Source organism: Empidonax traillii, unplaced genomic scaffold, assembly GCF_003031625.1.
Source record: "Empidonax traillii isolate 1590-97213 ecotype Southwest subspecies unplaced genomic scaffold, ASM303162v1 scaffold300:size811877, whole genome shotgun sequence".
NCBI lineage: Eukaryota > Metazoa > Chordata > Aves > Passeriformes > Tyrannidae > Empidonax > Empidonax traillii.
Window position 1 is genome coordinate 328,450 of NW_020955493.1, and position 19,738 is coordinate 348,187.

General features: G+C 34.9%; 1 protein-coding gene across 6 annotated transcripts in view; it reads left to right on the top strand.

Annotated features, from left to right (window-relative positions):
• The window catches only part of SNTG1 (syntrophin gamma 1), a 336,726-nt gene that overhangs the window by 196,855 nt on the left and 120,133 nt on the right, over positions 1-19,738 (top strand). For 2 of the 6 annotated variants that reach the window (XM_027890849.1, XM_027890850.1), the window contains exons 4-8: positions 2,675-2,731; positions 8,073-8,130; positions 11,868-11,911; positions 12,019-12,060; positions 18,702-18,848. In XM_027890849.1, coding sequence (XP_027746650.1) covers positions 2,675-2,731; positions 8,073-8,130; positions 11,868-11,911; positions 12,019-12,060; positions 18,702-18,848 — 348 coding nt within the window. The remainder of the gene's footprint in view (positions 1-2,674; positions 2,732-8,072; positions 8,131-11,867; positions 11,912-12,018; positions 12,061-18,701; positions 18,849-19,738) is intronic. The other 4 variants (XM_027890855.1, XM_027890853.1, XM_027890851.1 and 1 more) reach the window with 3 other exon arrangements.

The following is a 19,738-nucleotide window of genomic DNA, read 5'->3' on the forward strand; positions in this document are numbered from 1 at the left end:
AATGAAAGGAAAAAAAATTGAATGATGTTTTCTTATTTCAAAATGTAGTGGGGTTACTACTGATAAACTATATAAGAGCATGGCCTTGAAAATATGGCATCAAATATTAACAGGTTCATCTATGAAGTTGCTGCCAATGTGTTGATTTTATCTTTATAATATTATATTTTAAAATTTATGTTCTAACATTTTCTTCCCTTTTTTTTCCTTACATTTTTCTATGTCACTGTTCTATGGTAGATTACTCTCCATGTCTGTTCCTTTTCTCTCACCTACTGTTTTGTGCTGTACCCATTCAGCTTTTTATCATTTTCTTCCATATACATAATACATTGGTGTCTGTTCTATCCACTGTGAAAAGAGAGGTCTTGTTTTCTGTCTGGGCCTAGACAAATTTATTCTTCATACCTTTACTCTTAGAAGATGAATACCAAACATACCAGATGTATAACTACACACTGGGAAACCAGTGTCCCTAACTGAAAATATAAAATTTATATTCTAGGAAAAAGGTTGAGTAAAGGTATATTTAAGTTTCGCATGCTGTTAGTTCAGTTTTATGTAGAGTTTTGAAGTTTCTTCATCCTTTCATCCAACTTTTCCTTGACTTCCTTCATAAAGACATATTTTTAGATTATTATATCACATTAGATGACTGCTTTATATTACAGTAATTTGAAAGGATTACTTACTAATCATTTTTTTCTAAGAATCAGTTAAGCAATTATAAACTTTCTTTTACATCACATACCAGTCAATATCAAATATTTAAATCTTTATTGTGCTCTAAGATTTACCTGTTAAAAATAACATTAACTCTTGACTAAATGCAAATAGTTAAGAATTACTTAGGATTCTATGTTCTCCTTTCCTCATTATTTACTGTTGCTGTGTGTTCACATGGTCATTCTTCACTTCTGATCTCTCTTAAGATGATGTTTGTATTCTCAAGAAGATCATACGGATTTTAAAGAGAAATTTTAATAGTTCTTTAATGAAAACCTAAAAAACACTGCTTCTATTTCACTGCATAGCTCAGAGGAAGATTTTTATTTTCTTGGCAAAAATCTTAGCTGTCTTTTCCAGTCAATGAACATATGTGTGGATGAGGAATTTTCTGAGTTAAAGGCATGGAAAATGCTGACAGGCTGGCAGCAGCTTTGTGTTTTTCAATAAAATGATAACTAATTTTGTTCTGTTCCAGGAAACAGCTAAAACACTACTCTGAATCTTGCTTTTAAGGATCCTAGGAGCTTTAGCTTTCCCTCTGTTTGCTATAATGCAGATAAAAAAATGTCATAATAGAATTACCAACTCACATAGACTTTTACATAGTCTTGATAGTAAACTAAGTAGCTTTTCATCTGACCAAAGTTTTATTTTGTAAACTTGGAGATGATGCTGCTCTTTGAATTTGCAAAACCACTACAAATTCAATCACAGAAATCCATGCTGTTCAAAAAGAGGAGAAAGCAAAACTAAGTGAAATACTAATAGAGAAATCTATAGCTGACACAGATTTTTAGTAAGATTTTATTAAATGCAGATAATTCTAACCAGTGGAGCATTAATATCTTAAACATGAAACAACATAAGTGGTCAATCAGGATACTTAGAGTGCTTCTTTATTGTCACAAATGTGTTGCCCTCCAGAGCTGTTGCCATATTTCATTAATGAATAGTTGTAAATAACTTTAAGAACTTAAAGCTATTGGACCAGAGAAAAGCATTTTATTATTACTGTTGTTAATTTGAAATGCTAGTTAAAGGCATCAGAACAAAATAATTTGCTTCAGTTTGCTGGTCAAACCTCTTTATTGCATTAATCATTAAAATAAAAATATTATTTTGTATTACAATATAGTGCTTTGCAGACAAGGTTTATTCAGCTCACTTGGGTTGAAAATGGCACAGAAAATTAAGCTTGATTTGGGGTTTTTGAGATTCACATAAAAAAAACCAAATGCAAATCACAAAGTAAAACTGACTTGGATAAGGGATTTTTCTGGCAAAATATTTCAAAGCCGGTATCTACCACCGAAATACTTATTCAAGTTACTTTGCAGCTCTAAAGGGAGGGAATCATCATTCCCAAGTTAGATTTGACATCCTGCCTCTACATTCCATGAAGGTGATTAATACCTACTTGGGCACCTGCTTTGATTCACCTGGACGGAATGTATTTATTTTTCTTTACTGATGACAAAAGAAGACCTGCCATGACCAATGGCTCAGTTTTAGATTGGATGATGGATAACTGTGCTTTAATGAGTCCTATCATTTTTGTTTCTAAATTTCTGGGGTAAAAAAAAAAAATGCATTTGGGAGAATTTAGGTCTAGTCAAGGTGAAGACCTCTTAAATCAATGTATTGTGCCCTAACTGTCAAACTCCACAATTCTGTTCTTAATGCATTGCAATACTTACTAGTATGGTGTGAACTGAAAAAAACGATTTTTTTGTTTGAGGCAGGACCTCTACTTTTCTTCTAGATTTTGTCTTTTTCCTCTGCAGCATAGGTTTTGTGGGATTTCCACATTTGGAAACTCAGAACTTTATTAAAGCAAGAGAAGTCAATGTCTGATGGAAGCACAGAAACAGATTATTGATGTGTGAATATAGTTGTTCTGCCAGAAAACATTAAATCTGAAAAAACTTGATCTTTTTTTCCTCAGGAAAGAACAGTAACTATCAGAAGACAAACTGTAGGAGGATTTGGATTAAGTATAAAGGTAGGATGATTTTTTTTGGTTTGTTATTCCGTGTTACACTAAAGGTATCTTGTATAGTCATTGTTAGTTTTCATGAGGATAAACTGTGTTTCAAAGGACTAAAAACAAGAGAGCAAAAATATTCTAGTATGTTAGATACTGCCACAGTGGGCAAACAGCAACTACACTGCCTTATATAATGGAAGACAATGGAAAGATCATTCCCTTGAGATTCAAGCTGGCCAACTCTGTAATAAGATTTGGTATAAGAGTTGAGAAGTGTTTTCAACTGCACAGGCTGTACTATTTTCAACAGCACTCTAATTTGAATGCTTATTAATGAATGCTTAATTACAGCAGCAGGCACATGGAACAGCCAATAAGTTCACCATCAATTCTCCTACAAAGAATATCACATTAATTCACTGCAATTCATTACTAGGACAGAAAGGGTTATTGCTTACTCTTATTGTTTATTTTGCTGTAGATCAAGCAAAGATGGTCATTTATCATGTTACTATGTTTTTTTGCTTTCTTCAATAAGATTCAAGAATATATATAAGCGTAAGTAACCATTTTTGAGAGAGGGAGAGATGAGGAGAGGGAGGAAGGGTTAATAATTTTTGTCATCATAACCTATGATTTTGAAAACTATACCTTAGCTTTGAATCTGAATGTACACAGCACAAGATTAATTTTATCTTCTAAGCACAGCAGTCCTCAGTCTCAAGATAGCAATGGAAAAAATGAAGTGTACTTCACATGAATGCAGAGAGGCTTAAATTATGCATATAAAGGGAAAGTATAGATTTTCTTGCGAACATCTGCTAGTACTGACCTTATAAGGGACTCATAAGAAGGATTAATGTGAAGAATATTGCTGAATGGAAATCCTAATTTTTAAATATGTCTTGGTATGCTTGCTGTTACTTTGTTGACCCATGAAGACCTCTATTCAGGAAAAACTGCTTGCTATTTTTTCACCAAAGTTTCTCATCAGTTTGCTCAACAGCACCTACAGTATCACTGTAGGTTATAGTTCACTGAATGATAATGAAGTAATGCATGTCAGTGTAAAATCAAGTGCAAGGGTGAATGAGGTTTTGTTTAGCTGGTATTAAGAAAAAATGGGTTACATTAAGAAGTTTTGGTGTTTGGAGAGCCAATCTCCAGAGTCAAAATTAATCTAAGTAGTGGAAAGGTGGAGATATGTAAATTCAGGTGAAAGTAGACAATTTTTAATTTTTTGAATAACTGTCAATCAGGTGATTAAATCCCTTCAAAAATGTCATTAAATAGAAAAGAGATCTCTTTTTAACAAAGGAAACTCAGACTTACTCAGATGGCATAGATTAGATAATGAAAATGGTGAGTTGAGTTCTATGGTCCAGGATGTTCTAACAATGTATATTAGCCAGTATGATTTATTATGTTAAATTAATTTTTAAAAATCATTTAATGTGGGACCCTTTTAAACAGATGCCTTTATTGGTAATTCTACATTCTCACAAAGAAAGGTTAACAAGCAATTGGAAGCCAACACAATCTAAACCAAATAATTAATATAATCTGTTATCATAATTTTAAGTTAGCTGTAAGAAATAACTTACAACTGAAACTTAAATTTTTTTTAGTTTAGTTGGCAAACTTTATGAAGGCTCACTGAAGTGGGCTTTTTAGGTACGCTATGAAGTGTCTGTCTGTTCCAAATACTCTGAAAAGTGCTAGTTTTCTGTATTATTCAATCATGGTATGCTTCCTAATGAAGATGAATAAAAGCTAGCTAATTTGTTTTGTTTTGGAAGATTCCTGAACTTCAATGAAGAACTTGTATTTGTGATTAGTTTTAAATAGAAATGTAATTATTTTGAAAAATTATTTTGAAATACTGCCTGAAAGTAGAGGTCTACAAGTTACCCTGTAGGAGTGAGAGGGATTGAGACCTCTCCTTCTTGTGTCAGTAATTCCCACAACCTCATGAACTACAGCAGTTTCTGTTGCCTTACTTGTCTCAGATTATTTAAAGGTGGGTGTTATCTGAGGACTTAATTTCTGGCTGTGGTGTATATCATAGGATGCCGTTTATCTGAGGTACAGCAGTACAGTGATTAATCACTCCCATTTTAGAATACTTGCTTGTTTGTTATGATTTTGTTTAGATTTGGCATTCAGTTCTAGGGCATTATGATGCTTTTTTTCTGCTAACTTAAACACCCATTTGCTGCCAGATATCTCACATGATCAAGACACCTTTTAACTTTCCTCTTGTGTAAATTTTGGAAGTGTCTTATCCCACCTTTAGTGTTTTGGACTCTTGGAATTATTTTCTTTTTCCAAAGAACAGAAGGACAAATTGTTAATAATTCCAAGATGAAACTGTCGAATTTTTTTTTTTTTTTTACTTGTCTATGAGAGAAACTCTCTCACAACTGGGCATTCCAACTATATTTATAAAAATCATGGATGCCATTTTCCTGCCTCTGTTTTTTAAATGATGAACAAAATCCTCCATCTTTTTAAATGATGAACAGAATCACTGATCTGCTGAGATTTAGTTTTACTCTTCAACATGACTTGATCAAAAGATCCAGTGGCCATAGACCCTAAAGCTATTTTTGTTAGTGGAAATGCTACCTTTTAGTATCAAACTTCCCCTACATTGTCTAACTCTAATAACAATAGAGTCCAACAATTGGTCTATTTTTTTTTAGACCCTGCTTAGACTGTGATTTTCTCTCTGCTTAGGAAATAAAAAAAGAAAAAGTAAAAAAAAAAAGTTATTTTCTTATTATACCTAGTACTGGACAAAATAACAGCCTTTGTCAATAAAAGTTACTAGTTTCAATTGTTCTATTTTTAATATGATAAACACTTCTGTAAAATAACTCTCATGCATAAAAACTGGGATAAGAAAAAATCTTTAGGAGTGTATTATGTGACACTGAAAGGAGGTGTGAGTGACCTCTCACCAGCAGTGGCCAACGTCCTGGACAGTGAGCTTTAAACAGCTGCCAGTGATTAGAGCTTCATCTTCCTCTTCTAGCAGGACCACCTCCGCAGGTAACAGGTGGGCAGTTACCATTATTCCAGGTGTATCCTTTCCCGATTAAAGAAACATGAGAAAGAAAATCTGCATGAGGAAGAACGATGATAGATTCTCGTAGAAGTCTGAGCCATTAAGTCTTCAACACTGTTACTTGATGTATTTTTGTCCCTCCTCTGGTCTGAGGTTGTAACTACCTGTCGATACTAGGGGGAGGGAAAATTTAAAGCAATGGAAAAGTCGCCTCTGTTCCCACAGGTTTCTTCAGAGGAGCATCTCCTGAGTCTATAAAACCAGAATTTAGACACGCATACACTTTTTCGTCCTCAGGACAGAGAAGAATGGGGAATACAGGATGCAAAACTGCAGTGTCAATCTGAAGTAGTATTCAACAAGACGGCAAAACGTGCTTGAACTATTGCTGTGAACTGCTAGCAGTGACTGGGTGTAGATAGATGGTTAGCTATTTTCTATTTTCCATTTTGATTTTTTATTTCTTAGAATATGAGCAATACCTCTTATGGCTAATTTAAAAAGAAGCTTTCATGCTGATCAGACTGGGATGCAGTGAGAAGAGAGAATTTTCTTCAGTTAGTTAGGATATCGGTGAAAGTTTCTTCAAATCTGCAGCATAAACGAATTTAGGTAGTTATAATAAAATGACACAGGATTAAAAAAGGACCTGTATTAGCTATGTAGAGCTTTAAATTCTACACTTCTTTGTTGGGCTTTAAATATCCTGGATAGTGCAACATCTGTGTAACACTGAAAGCTTAGGAATAAAATGACACAATTATTTCTCTGTTTTGTTTGAAAAATTTAAAAGAAATTAAATGTGCATGTGACTGAAAAATCTGGAGTGTATAGGTTAAGTTTTATGAATTTGGTGAGCTTGAACCTGTTATCTTCAACAAAGCAAACTTTCATTGTTGCTGTTCCTATGGTGAAAAATTACTGAATTATATTCATCAAACTATAATGCTACAATCTAATGAATGTGAATACATCTCTCAGCCTGACTGAAAAGAAGGTAGCCTCTGGTCTTTGTGGAATGAATACTCAGTCTGTGCTACAAATATGGATATGTTCTCTACTTGTCAACAAACATCTCAAGCAATGCCTGTAGAACTTTTCCTGTAGATGTATAATTATTGTAATATTACTGAGATCCCCATTGACTCAGTGTTTTTAGGACTATTTGCATTGATAGCCACTAGCAGAAAGAGCATTAATCCTATGTAGGATTCTGTAGTTTCACAGGAAAATAATCTTTATTCAATGACAGAAATAGATATTGAGTACAAAACTGTTCAGTTTCAAACAACTGGCTGTTGTACAAAGAAGGGATGTGTACTGTTCCTTAGACCATCAAAATACCCATGTCAGTCCTTTCCATACCTCAACACTGGATGCCTGGACCTGAGAAAGCCATTGCTTCCAAAGTAAAATCTGACTGCTGAAGAGAAGAGTAAGCAAACCCTTAACTAGGATTCCTAAGCAAAATAACACTGTGGCAGAGTTTCTGATGATCTGAATTTTTAGAGATTACATTCAAGCTAACATCAAGCTTTGATGCTCTTTGCAGAGGAAAAAATATTTGTCTCTGTGTATATTTACCTTTACCTTCCTTTGATTTTCCTTTTCATTTAAGATTTATTTTTATTACTTTATTCGTAAAAACCATACATGTTTCCAATCCCAACGGGATAAATTGAATGAAGCAACAGCACTGAATTTTTGTAGAACTGTTGAGTTATCATTCATTTTTGATTTATTTCTTCCCATTTATTGAACACCTACTGTTCCCTCTCATAATGTTTCTTTTTCTGTTCCTCGTTACTTATGCCACTGCTTTCTTCATTCTTTGTGCTTGTTGATAGAGAGGGAAACAAATAAAGGCTGCTTTTGAGGGAAAAAGTCTAAACCTTCTTTCTTCCACTTTTGTTTACCTGTTTCTTGCCAGCATGAAAACTAAGTGATCACAGCATGGTTGCCATTGTAGGGGGATAGCCATTCTGCTTTTGCAGGACACAGTTTCATACACTAAGCTCTCAAGAATTCAGATAAACTGATGTCCTTTTTCTTCAAGTCTTGTAGGGTTTGAATTTATTTCCTGAGTTAATGATGGCAACCTAAAATGTCTTTTTGAGAGGCAATAAGGAATTATTCACAGTCAAATATTCATTAAAAAAAAAAAAAAAGCGGAAATGCAGAATCTCAGTCTCTCTAAAAATGGCATTTAGAGAAAGAGAAAAATATAATTTTAGGCAAAAAGATATTTTTAGTGACTGACAAGATTGTAATTTATTCTGTTTTCAGGGTGGAGCTGAACATAATATTCCAGTGGTCATTTCTAAGATTTCCAAAGAACAAAGAGGTGGGTATCAGCTTAGTACACTGTGTTTTGATGTGCCTGTTAAAGCAAGGTGTATTAAGTTTTGAGATTCTTCAGTCAGTGTTAAATGTAGGCTATTGTTGTACCTTTTCTCTCCCATGTCTTTATGATCTCTGTCTTCCTCAGAACCTTTCTCTGAAAAAGTATAGAATTAATATTTGGAATATTTTGTTAAGTATTCAACCTTTTTTTTAAAAACAGGTTCTTATAAAGCATTAGTTTTAAGGAGAGAAACAGGAAGGTGTTTATAAAATGAAGATGTTTAAAAAAATTATCAAAAAGAATTGATTTTGTGGCATTCATTTCCTAGTAGTTGTTTTCAGGACGCTGAAGCAGATCAAATGTTTGGCTATTAAATTATGGTAACACAGGAGAAGAATGCATGACTTTTTAAAATAGTTAGTAGAGCAGTATTGGGAAGGGGGTGGCTAATGGCAGAACCTTGATAATACCCATTTGTTATTTCAGCAATGGAAATAGTGCTGAGTTGTGTAAGCCTTTCCAACCACTCATATGTAGCAAAACTGGTACTGCATGAAGTCTTAACCGTAATTACTTTTAATACAAACAGAACCGGTGCTGAATCTTTGTATCATTTTTAACTGGCAATGTTTTGAAATTATTGGGATGATATAAAGGCTAGGAACATGAGTAATAGTTAAACTGCTCAAGATGTGTACAGTTATGAGAGACGAAGGTTGTGAATCAGTACTATTATGGTGTATTTAATATCTGTGTGTGTGTATTTGTGTACATTTGTGTAAGGCCAGAAATATAAACTCAGAAGCATTTCCTTCCATCTGTAATGCAATAATAATAGGATGTTGCTTCCCCACATTTAAAATGTTCCAGCATTAAAAATATTTCATATTCACACACACAGATAAAGGGAGTCATGGAAGAATCAGTGTACTGAGAACTGAAAGACAACTCTGAAAGACAGGTGTGAAAGTTGCATGTAGGGAGACTATGGAATAGTGTGAAATGAACCTCTAAGGAAGGCAATAAGGTTAACTTTAAGAAATTATAGTTGTGACTACATTCTTTTCAGCATACATGTAAGTAGGTAATATATAAAAATGTGGCATATATTACCTATGGTAGCTATTAAAATGCTATTAAGCACTTCAGAAAAACAAGAAAGATAGACTTAAGTTTAACTGAGCACACAGAAGTGCACAGTTTTATTTTTGTAGTTTTTTGCTGCAGTAGCTGATGCATTATTTCTAGCCTCAATACCTAGCTGAGATATGATCTTCATTACTTATTTCAGTAAAAATACTGCTGATTTTCAGAGAGCTAGTTTTTAGGGACATCTCTTGTGTAGGAGACTGTCTTGTAATGTGGAAAGTGTACTAGGGAACCTTGATAGAGAAAATGCTGTTTGACTCAAAACCTATATCTATACCTTCTGTCCAGAAGGTTTCTGTGAGAGACAGAATCAAAAGCTTTACTGAAACCCAAAATTATTACATCAACTGACTTTCCTTGATCAACTGCGTGGGTTACCTTGTCATAAAAGGAAGTCAGGTTTGATTAAGCAAGACTTCCCTCTCATGAAGCCATGTTGGCTGTGGCCAATGACAGTGTACTGTCTTTCAAGTTTTTATTCTTCTAGAATAATCTTCTTCATAACATTACCAGTCACTGAAGTGAGACTGACGTGCCTGTAGTTTCCAGGGTCATCCCCCTTGCTCTTCTTGAAGATCAGGACAACATTCACCAGCTTCCAGAATACCAACACTGCTCAAAAATCATTGAGAGAGGTTTTGTGATGACTTCAGCTAGCTCCTTGAGGATTCTTGGATGAATCCCATCAGGCCCCATAGATTTGTAGGGATCCAGCTGATGCAGCAGATCCCACAAAATTTCAGGGTCAACTGGGACTAGAGCGTTCTCGCAGTTTTGGTCCTCCAGCCCAGGACACTGGCAGAGCCCCTTGGTCTGCCATCTCTGTTGAAGACAAAGGTTAAGCATCTCTGCCTTGCCTCTGTCCCTGTTTGTGAGGTGACCATTCCCATCCTGTCGTGGGCCAATGATATTTCTCTACTGTTTATTGCCATTAATATATTTGAAAAAACTTTTTATAGTCCCCCACATTTCTGGCAGCTTCAACTCCAGCTGAGCTTTGGCTGCATGAATTTTCTCCCCATGGCAGCAGGCAGTATCCCCAGATTCTTCCCATGTCACTTGACCTTGCTTCCACTGGGCATACAACCTTCTTTTTTGTCTCTTTTCCAAGAGAAGATCCCTGTTCTGCCAAGCTGGCCTTCTGCCTCACCTGCTTTACTTCTGACATTTGGGAGTTGCCTGGAGTTGGTGTTTAAATAGTGACCAGCACTGACGGACCCCAGTACCTGTAAAACGTTTTCCCAGGGGACCTTACTTACTAATTCTCTGAGCAGCCAGAAGTCTGCTCTCCTCATGCCCATGGCTGAGGTTTTGCTGGCACTTTTCCTTCTGTCACTGTGGCCAAGATGTCCACCAGTCTCCACACTGCTCATGAGATCCACTCTGTTGACAAGCAGCAGATCAAGGAGGGCATCTTTCCAAGTCAGCTCCTTTAGGATCTGTTCCATAAGATTATCATCCAGGTTTTTTAGGAATCTTCTGTCCCCCATAAGGACAAGGGCAGTAGACTTTGGAGTGTCCCTTAGTTCCTCAAAGAAAATCTTTGGTGTCATTGTCCTTGCTGGGAGGTCTATACCAGACTCCCACAGTGACATCCTCCTTGTTTGTTTGCCCTCTGGTTCTTACCCAGAGGCTCTCAACTGTGCCATTGCCAACTGTGAACTCTGTACATTCTAACCCTTCTATTACATACAATGCCACCCATCCACCCCTTCTGCCCTCATGGAAATAAGTAAAGTTTTTGGATCAAGCCCAATTCTAGTCTTTCCCAGTCTAGTACCTTCTGGGGTGATATGCAATACTATAGGTAAATAATAGCATGCAATCTGTTAACATTCCTTGGTTCCCATGTTAGGGATTATTAATTTCTTTATAGACACTTAAATAATCTTTGTTATTCTTCTGGTATACTATAATTGTATCAGATAGCTCTGAAACACAACACAGTATTTAAAAATTGCAACTGTATCTTTTGTAAATGTCTTTTTGATACAGTTTTGTTTTAAAAATCAAATTCAGTTTGGCTCTTGGTTTTACACAATATACTGATTTTCTAGCTCTTCAGCATATAAAATGTTATTCAGTGTGAATACTCCATGTTATTTATAGAGTTTATCAAATATGCAGGTTCTAAAGGATCTTTTATCTTTGCTGAAAGCTTACAAGTTAAATTAGTCATTCATAAGTAGCTCTGGAGTCCCCATGTTGCTTTTTTTTCACTTTGTTAGAATTTATCTCTCACAGGCAAATAAGACCTAGTCCTGTAGTCATTTTCTGTTCAGAAAAGTATACTATACCTCACTACAATGGACTGAAGGGTACTAGTGACTGATGGACTATGTTTCATACTCTTCTGGTTAGGCTGGATAGACTCTTTTATTATAATGCTGAAATACCAGTATTTTGAGTTTAAAAGAGAAAATGCAAATAATTTATCTGGAAGTTTTATGTTTGGTTCTTTATTAATTAGGTTTTTGTTTTAAGTTTTAAAAGAGTATGTAAAAACATTACATTAAATTAGAATTCACGTTCACAAAATGGAGGATGTTTTGTATCAAATGAGTGAAAAATATGCTTTCTATTTTCAGCTGAACTTTCAGGTTTACTCTTTATAGGAGATGCAATTCTACAGGTGAGTAAAATTGCAAATTATTTTGTTTGCATTTTTCTAGAAATGTAAAATGAATTCTATACTTATGAAATGTAGAGTAAGTCTTCTCTTTATCTTTTTAATAACAGATTAATGGAATTAATGTGAGAAAATGCAGGCATGAAGAAGTGGTGAGCTTTTCTGTTTTTTAGTCTACTTTTTTGTTGTTCATAGTTACTGGGATGATAGTGTACCCTGATAGCAGTGTGGTGGTATCCCTTTGAGCTATTGTGACTCAGAAACAAATATGACTGTACCTTCTAATATGACAAATAACAAAGTTTGTAGTGTAAACTTCCTAATTTTGTGTAATTGCTCTTCTCAGATAGGCTTTTCCAAATTAAAGGTGATTGCTTTATTATGAAGATTTGAGTTGTATAAATTCCAGTATTTCTTCTTCTGGCTTATAGCTGTCAAATTTCAGCAGTGTTATAGCTTTCTGGCTGTGTGAGGTCATTTTAATTTCAAGAGCTGTAATTTGCACTGTGTTGGAGATTTGCTGTTGGGTTGGTTTTAATCCTATTTCCAAAATGAAACAAAATTATTTATCTGTCTTTTGTTCTCTGGCTTTTAGTTATGGGGGATGCTGTCCTCATTCAGTTAAGCTGTTATCAATAAGGGTTTAAAATAACAGTGTATTAGGGAGATCTTTTCTGTAGAAGCCATGTGTATTTGGAAGGTCTGTAGTAGGTTGGTTCCATTGGTAAGTCACCTTTGCTAAACCCGCCATGTACTTCTGTTATACTTGACTTTTTGACCCTTCTTAAGTACTTTCAGAAGGAGGAAACCCTATATTTCAAAAAATAATGCCAGAAAGTAGAAGATTAACAAAGAAATTACCTTGAAATCCTGTGTAGCACCACAGAATTTGTATCTGTATTTTTAAGATAATGTGGCAATGTTATGTTTGAACGGTTATCTTTCTAAAGTTTACTTTGCCAATTCCAGGAGACTCTGTGTTTCATACAGCATTCTGCTACGTGCTGGTTCATTGAACATATGCTGTTTGGGTTTAGAAAGCGAGAGTTAATAGATGAACAAGTTAATGCAGGCTGAAAGATTACATCACTGCACTACTCTTCAGTGCTTTTGCACACTTTTTTTATTTTGGAAATCTGTAGTTCAAATTGTGCTTCCTTCTTCAGAGCCTTCATCAGACCGTCCTCTGTATATACTGGCTAATAGTCATATTTATATTAAGTTTTACCTGTGCAATACTGATCAGATTTTAAATATTTCAGAAGTTTACTGCAGCTTGTTTGTTTAATATGCATTAATATGTCAAATCTCTTGATGGGATTTAAATAGGCTGTTGAAATTACAAGACACGAGAAAAAGATACTACTAAAAGTGTAGCCTTGAACACTCAAATGCATATTGAAAACTGGTAAATTCTCGATGATCCTTGTGGGTCCCTTCCAACTCATCATCTTCTGTGCTTGTGTGACAAATATGTTGGCTATTTATGATAAAGTTTAAATACATTCTTGGAAAGAAAAGAGAATTTGGAAAAGCCAAAAGGGGGAATTGACACAGAGTAGCAAGTGTTATCATGTTAAATTTTTGATTTATACCTCATTTATCCAACATAATCTCTTCTCAAACTCCTTGTAGATAATTCTCTATGAATAAATAAAGGGTATTTTACCAGTTTTACATTTGCATTTGTATATTTGCAAGTGGTGTAGAAGTTTAATAAGCAGATAAATATTAAATTCTCATTCTAACCAAGAATAATTCTTAATAATAGTAGTAAGTATTGAGCAATATTTAAATAGTATAAAATTTCCATATGACATTTTGTAAACTAAAATATGCATAGGAGTTATAAATATATAATATAAATAAAAAAGCCAAAGTAAATTAACTCTGACAATCTTTTTTTCAGAAATGTTCAATGATTCATATGATATATTAGTGGAGCAAATTTGTTGTAGTGCCTAATATAGCAGTGATATATGAGGTTATGCATCATGCAGTAACCTGTGTGTTTAGGCATAGCACTTAGTAGAGAGTGAGTACATCAACTGGTGTGCCAGCAGGAGTCTAGGTAGGGTTTTCTTTACAGCATGCCCTTTTCAATTTGAGTTGTTTTTAGCACTTCTGGCTTGCAGAGTCTTCCTCCAATACAGGATCTGTACCTCTAATCACAAGGTAACAGAGAAAATTGGAAGTGTGTGCAACATAGTTGCTCACAGTAGAGAGTCAAACAGGAGTTGAAAGTTAATTTTCAATCCTTATTGCATCTGAGTACTTTTGAAATGGCTTTGCAAGGCACATGAACTCAGAGCTTTGTTTCTTTCTGATTTTTTCAATAACTAATTAGGTCTTAGCAGGTACAATATTATGTAAGGCTATGTTAATGTAAGGATAGTAAGGATATAGTAAGGATATGTAAGGATATGTTAGGTTGCCCTAATGTTTTGGAAAATATTCATTGTAAACCAGTGTGGAATTTTTTTCAGTGTGTGATGCTGAAGATGCCTGTAGAAAACTCAGACTTGTATTTGCAATGTAAATTCAATGAGTTTTCATTCTTTTTCTAGATGGAAAACTTCTTGCTGCTTGTGAAAACTTTTTAAGCATAGCTCTGCAATGAAAAGACCTGTGGCATAGTCACTGTAGGTTATTGTATTGCACTGGTGGTTAGTTGGCCCTGGTATTTCACTGTGCTTTCCTGATACCCATACTATGCATAAAAAATTATTTTTATTTCAAAACCAGGTAGTTTAATTAAATTCATGGCATCTTTCTTATCGGGGAGAATCCTTCCCCATTATTTAGTGAACTTAGTTAATACTTGTGGGAACTCTGTTTTCTTTGTTATCTTTGATTACTTTTGATACAGATGATAAAGAGACTGATAGACTACTCTTATAAGACTAGATAGGTAGGTTTGGTCACTTTTCTGCTTGTAGAAGGTGAAAATATTTTTCATACCATGAAAGCACATAATTAGTTTCTATCAAAGACTGACTGTCAGCTTGTTGTTTGGTTTGGGTTGTAAAGACTCCCATCTGAGTGCAGCATAATGTCGCTTCAGTTTTAGTGATCTCTGAAGGTAAGGTAAATACATCCTCTCTGTGGTGAAGTATCAGCATGGGAGGAGATTGCAGAGAAAAAATAAACTAGAAATTCTCTTAAAAAATATCTCTCAACATCACACTTGCAGTTTGAGTCCCAAAAATGCAGTATGAACTTGAATGTGGAGGTTTGTGCTCTTTCTACCATGGATTTATTAATTATTCCTTTTTCAGTAAACTCTCCTTTACATTTTACAACAACACTCTTTAAAGGCTGAAATTAGGTTTGTTCGCAAACACATCTTAGAGTTTAGTCTTCTATCTAAGTAATAAGGTCCAACAATACATAACATGTCAATCCATACATCTAGTCCTCTAAGGGCTCATAATGGATATAATTATTCTTGAGGCTGGAAACTAATTTATTTGTAGTTTGGAAACTAATGTATCTCTAGATTTTCCCTCCATTTACTGTCCAGACATAAATATGGATGGGCAAGCACCAACACAGTGTTGTTATGTGGACATTTTTCGTGGTTCTGGATCTAGCCACTTCACCACAACACCACTAACAATAGACAAGATTTTGGGAAAGAGAGAGAGGCTGTGCTGTGAACTGCTTCTCTTATGCTAATACTGAGTGGTTCAGAGTAGGAGAGTATGAGTCAACTCAGTTACATACTACCAAAAACCTTGTGTTGGATCTACTGCTCTTACTGTTTCCAGGGTTATAGTGCACCAAATCACCTAAAGTCCATGGAGAAGGAAGAATTTCAGTCAAATGAAGGCTAATATGTTTGACATTATGTCTCTGTTCTTAAAGAATCTACTACATCTCAGGTAGTACCAACACCTATGGTTACATATCTCTTTCGATCTTAGCATCTGTTTTTTTCTCTTAGGAAATGAAAGGAACTAAATGGCTATGGATATGAAGTAATTTCTTATTTCTTGTATTTGGGGAAAATTCAGGGAATTTTTCTAATGAAAAGTGATAGCCTATGTCTGTCAGTTAATGTGGCATTCAGGTATTCCTTTAATTGTAATAGGAAAAGCTCATGTAGTGGTAGGTAAGTATATTCAGGCTTTAGTGGATTTTATGTAGAGCTACCTACAGTATGTAGCAGCATGTTTCAATTCAGCATTTTGCACAAGACATCTTTTTTTTTTTTTTCCCCAGCAGAATGACCTTACATGAGATGTCATGTGACCTGTTTTGTATCTTTTGCTTTCTACTTTTCTCTGCATTCACAGCAGGGCTCTGTGTGCTGGCCCTCCATGAGGGATATATGCTATATGAATGTGACAGTATAGGGAATTGTAGTTGCTTAACTGCGATCGTCCACAGCTAATGAAACTCCTACTCTGACTTTTCTGTTTTAAAACTAAAACATTCAAAGTGATTTTTAAAACATATTATGAATAGGTTTGGCAATGTTTTTGTAAGTGTTTTTAAGCAGAACGAGCATATTGTATTTTTAACACAGGACTGGAAACCAAATGATCTGAAATCTTTTTCCATGTCGACTTCACAGACGTGTCTTTTGGTAAATTATGTTTCTGTCATCTTTGTTTCCTTAACTGTGAAACAGAGGCCTAGGCTATTATCAGATTTAGCTCTCTGAATTATATGAAGCTCTGAATCTGTTATAGGAAAGGACCTCTGCATTAATATTTTGCAGTTTGATGACAGTGATAAGAGCAACCTGCGAACACAGATTACCACCTTCTCATGCTGCAGAGATCCTGTACTGTGTAACTCACCGCACAGCCATTTAATCCTTTACCCTCTAGACTGGATGACGACTTCAAATATTGAAGCTACATAGTCGGTGCTTCTGAGAGAAGACCACAATCAATCTGAAGTTTTAACTTCTGAATTTAAAAGTGAAATGCAAACTTTCTGGAAATTCAGTATTTTTACTCTTTCCTTACAGCTGCTGTTTTCTATTTGAGACTTGAGTGATTAAAAAAAAAAACAATGTCATCTTAGTGACATTATACCCTGGTGCCCTGCTGTAATTAATGAAAATATCCATTACAGAACATCCTTACTGTTCATGAAATTTGAGCTAATAATAATCTGTTTAATATTTCAGCATCAATTTGAAATAAGTGCCAATCAAATGGAAAAGAACCTAGCAGCTGCAAATAGTCTACTGTTTTTTTCCTCTGTGGTGGAAATTCCTTGAATTTTGATATGTTCTAGAATAGTACTCTTAACACATATTCAGCTGCTTTTCTAACCTGGTTTTAGCCATAGTTTTTTAGTGTTTAAATAATTTTTTTTGGTGCCAAACTCTGTAAAAGTTTGAATTTATTCAAGCACTATTATGTTAAACTTTTAAAATACATTAATGCATTGCTAGTCTTCCTAATTTATATTTTCATTCCTTTTCTCTCAAGATACCTGTAGATATATTAGTCATTTTATTAAGATTTCATCTTTTAAAACTACTCATTTTTACTGCTGAGTTTTTATAGAAGGGAGTAGATTATGCTGTCATGACTAATACCAAGTTTACATGATAAATATTGTTACTTCCTTATTACATAGCTATGGTCCTCAAAGCAAAAATCCATTAGGGCTTAGTAGGATAGAGTGAAAGATTGAATCACCACTTGTGGTGCAACATCCTTCAAATAGCTGCCCTTGGTTCCTCCTTTGTCATGCAGCTTCATTAATGCTGAAAGCCTGAGCTACAAAGAAAAGAAACAGTTGAGCAGTGGATTTAGATTGTGTACTATCAGATATGCTTTATTTGTGGCCTTGTTTACATTGGTATTTTGCTGTAAAGCCTTGAGTTTCTCTGCTTCCTAATGAAGTAAATATAAATGTTTTCATGTTTATTTGTATGTGTCTGTGCTTTACCCTCCAGAAAGCTTTTTGAAATATTTCATTCTGCACAGCATCTTCCAGTTGTGGACCTATATCTCAATTTGTCTTTAGTAAAGGGACTCAACATTTACTTGCTATGTATAGATATAATGTTGTACAATAATTAAAAAATTAGGAAAATGGGTCTGAGTCTCTGGCCAAGCACCAGAGTCCCAATTATTTTTAATCTGTTCCTTTGTGCCTTATTTTTGAAAAAGCATACTCCACTTTGGCTAGATGCTTGAGATTTTATTTTTACTTGGACTAACTTCTCCACCATAATCTATTGGGATTAGACAAGAACGTCATAGAGAGCACTAAAAGCCTCCAAAGGGCAGAGGAAATAAACATACACAAAAACACTCCAACTTCATGTAGGAAAAATGAAAACTCTTATGGGTATGAAAATTATCTTCTCTGGTCACTATTAAAAATTTTTCACTTACCCATAAGGACTAAAAAGTACTGTCGAACTCCCAGCAACTATATTTTCTTTAAACAGGTAACAACGATGTGGTTTAGACTGAAAGGAAATGTTCACCTCTAAAAGGCAACTTGTGTATTTCTTATGGTTTGATGTGCACACTATATTTGTCCAAAACTGGACAAAATAGAGCCGGTCTATTTAGCTAGCCAGGAGTCATAAATAAGAGGTGTGCTAAAAGAAGTGCAAATGCGCACACACATAGTCTTCTGAAAATTTTCCAGCAGTTATAATACCCGATTTGACTCTTCACAAATGTCATTGCTCTGGCTATAGTAGAATCAAATGGGTGCCAGGAAAAAACTTTTAATCCAAGGGTAATCTAACACCTGTACATATTTTTAGGTCTTCTTTTTTTCTCTACAATGGGTCTTTATCTTTTGACAGTTTGTTCGGTGGAGAAGGAAGAGGAAAGGAGAATGGACTCTATGTAATTTTTCAATAGTATCCAGTGTTGGCCTGTTCCAGCCAGATACATGGAGGTTTCCAGATGGCCCATCCCATACTTCTCAACCAGTAGTATGGTACAGTATGGTACTGGTGTTTTTATATCTGTTTGTCAGCACTGGGCCTATTTGTAGATGTATAATTTTTTCTTTTACCCTGATAGTACTGGTGTCTTTATACAAGTTCAATAGGGTACTACCTGTTTCCTTTTAGCTGTTTTCCGAGGTTGTGGCCAGTAAAAAAGCTTGCAGTAGTAAAAAGTTCACAGGTTACAAGAAGAACTTTGGTGCAGGTATGGTTACAGAGGGAAGAAACACTTCATTAAAAATTACATCAGTTACCTGTTCTCTAGATTTTTGTGCAGAGACCTGCAGCAGTTATTGCTTCCCTGTGCTGTTAGTACTTTTCTGATGTAAATGGGAACTAGTCACTGCTCAGGCTGAATTGCATTACCAGGATAATGACATATATCTTTAGATGTGGTCTAGTGAATGTACTTAGCTCTATTCCACTTCACGTGCCCTTGTCAAACCAGTAGTGATTCAAAGCATTTAAAAGGTTCTAATTATGCTCTCTGTTAAAAGGAAAGTTCAAGACATTGTTCTTCATCAAAAAACTCTCATATTTTAAGGTTGGCTTGCAGTAGAAATTGCTGAGGATGTTTCTAGATTTTCTGAAATACTGAAATGCCGTCCCTCTTGTACTATTTTGAGTATGATATATTTGCATAATACATTGATAGATGAGCATGTTTCACAAAACCTTAACAATTTCTTAGTCATCTTAGGGGCATTTTGACATATTTTGTTCAGTCATATTTACATGGAAAATCGAATACAAAACATATTCAAAATCCCCTGTGCACTTCAGGTCATAATGTAGTATTTCTGAATCCCTGATTGCAGAGAGAAATATTGGTGAGAGCTAGTGTTTACCATAATGAATGCTAACAGATAAATATTTTGTTTAAATATCTA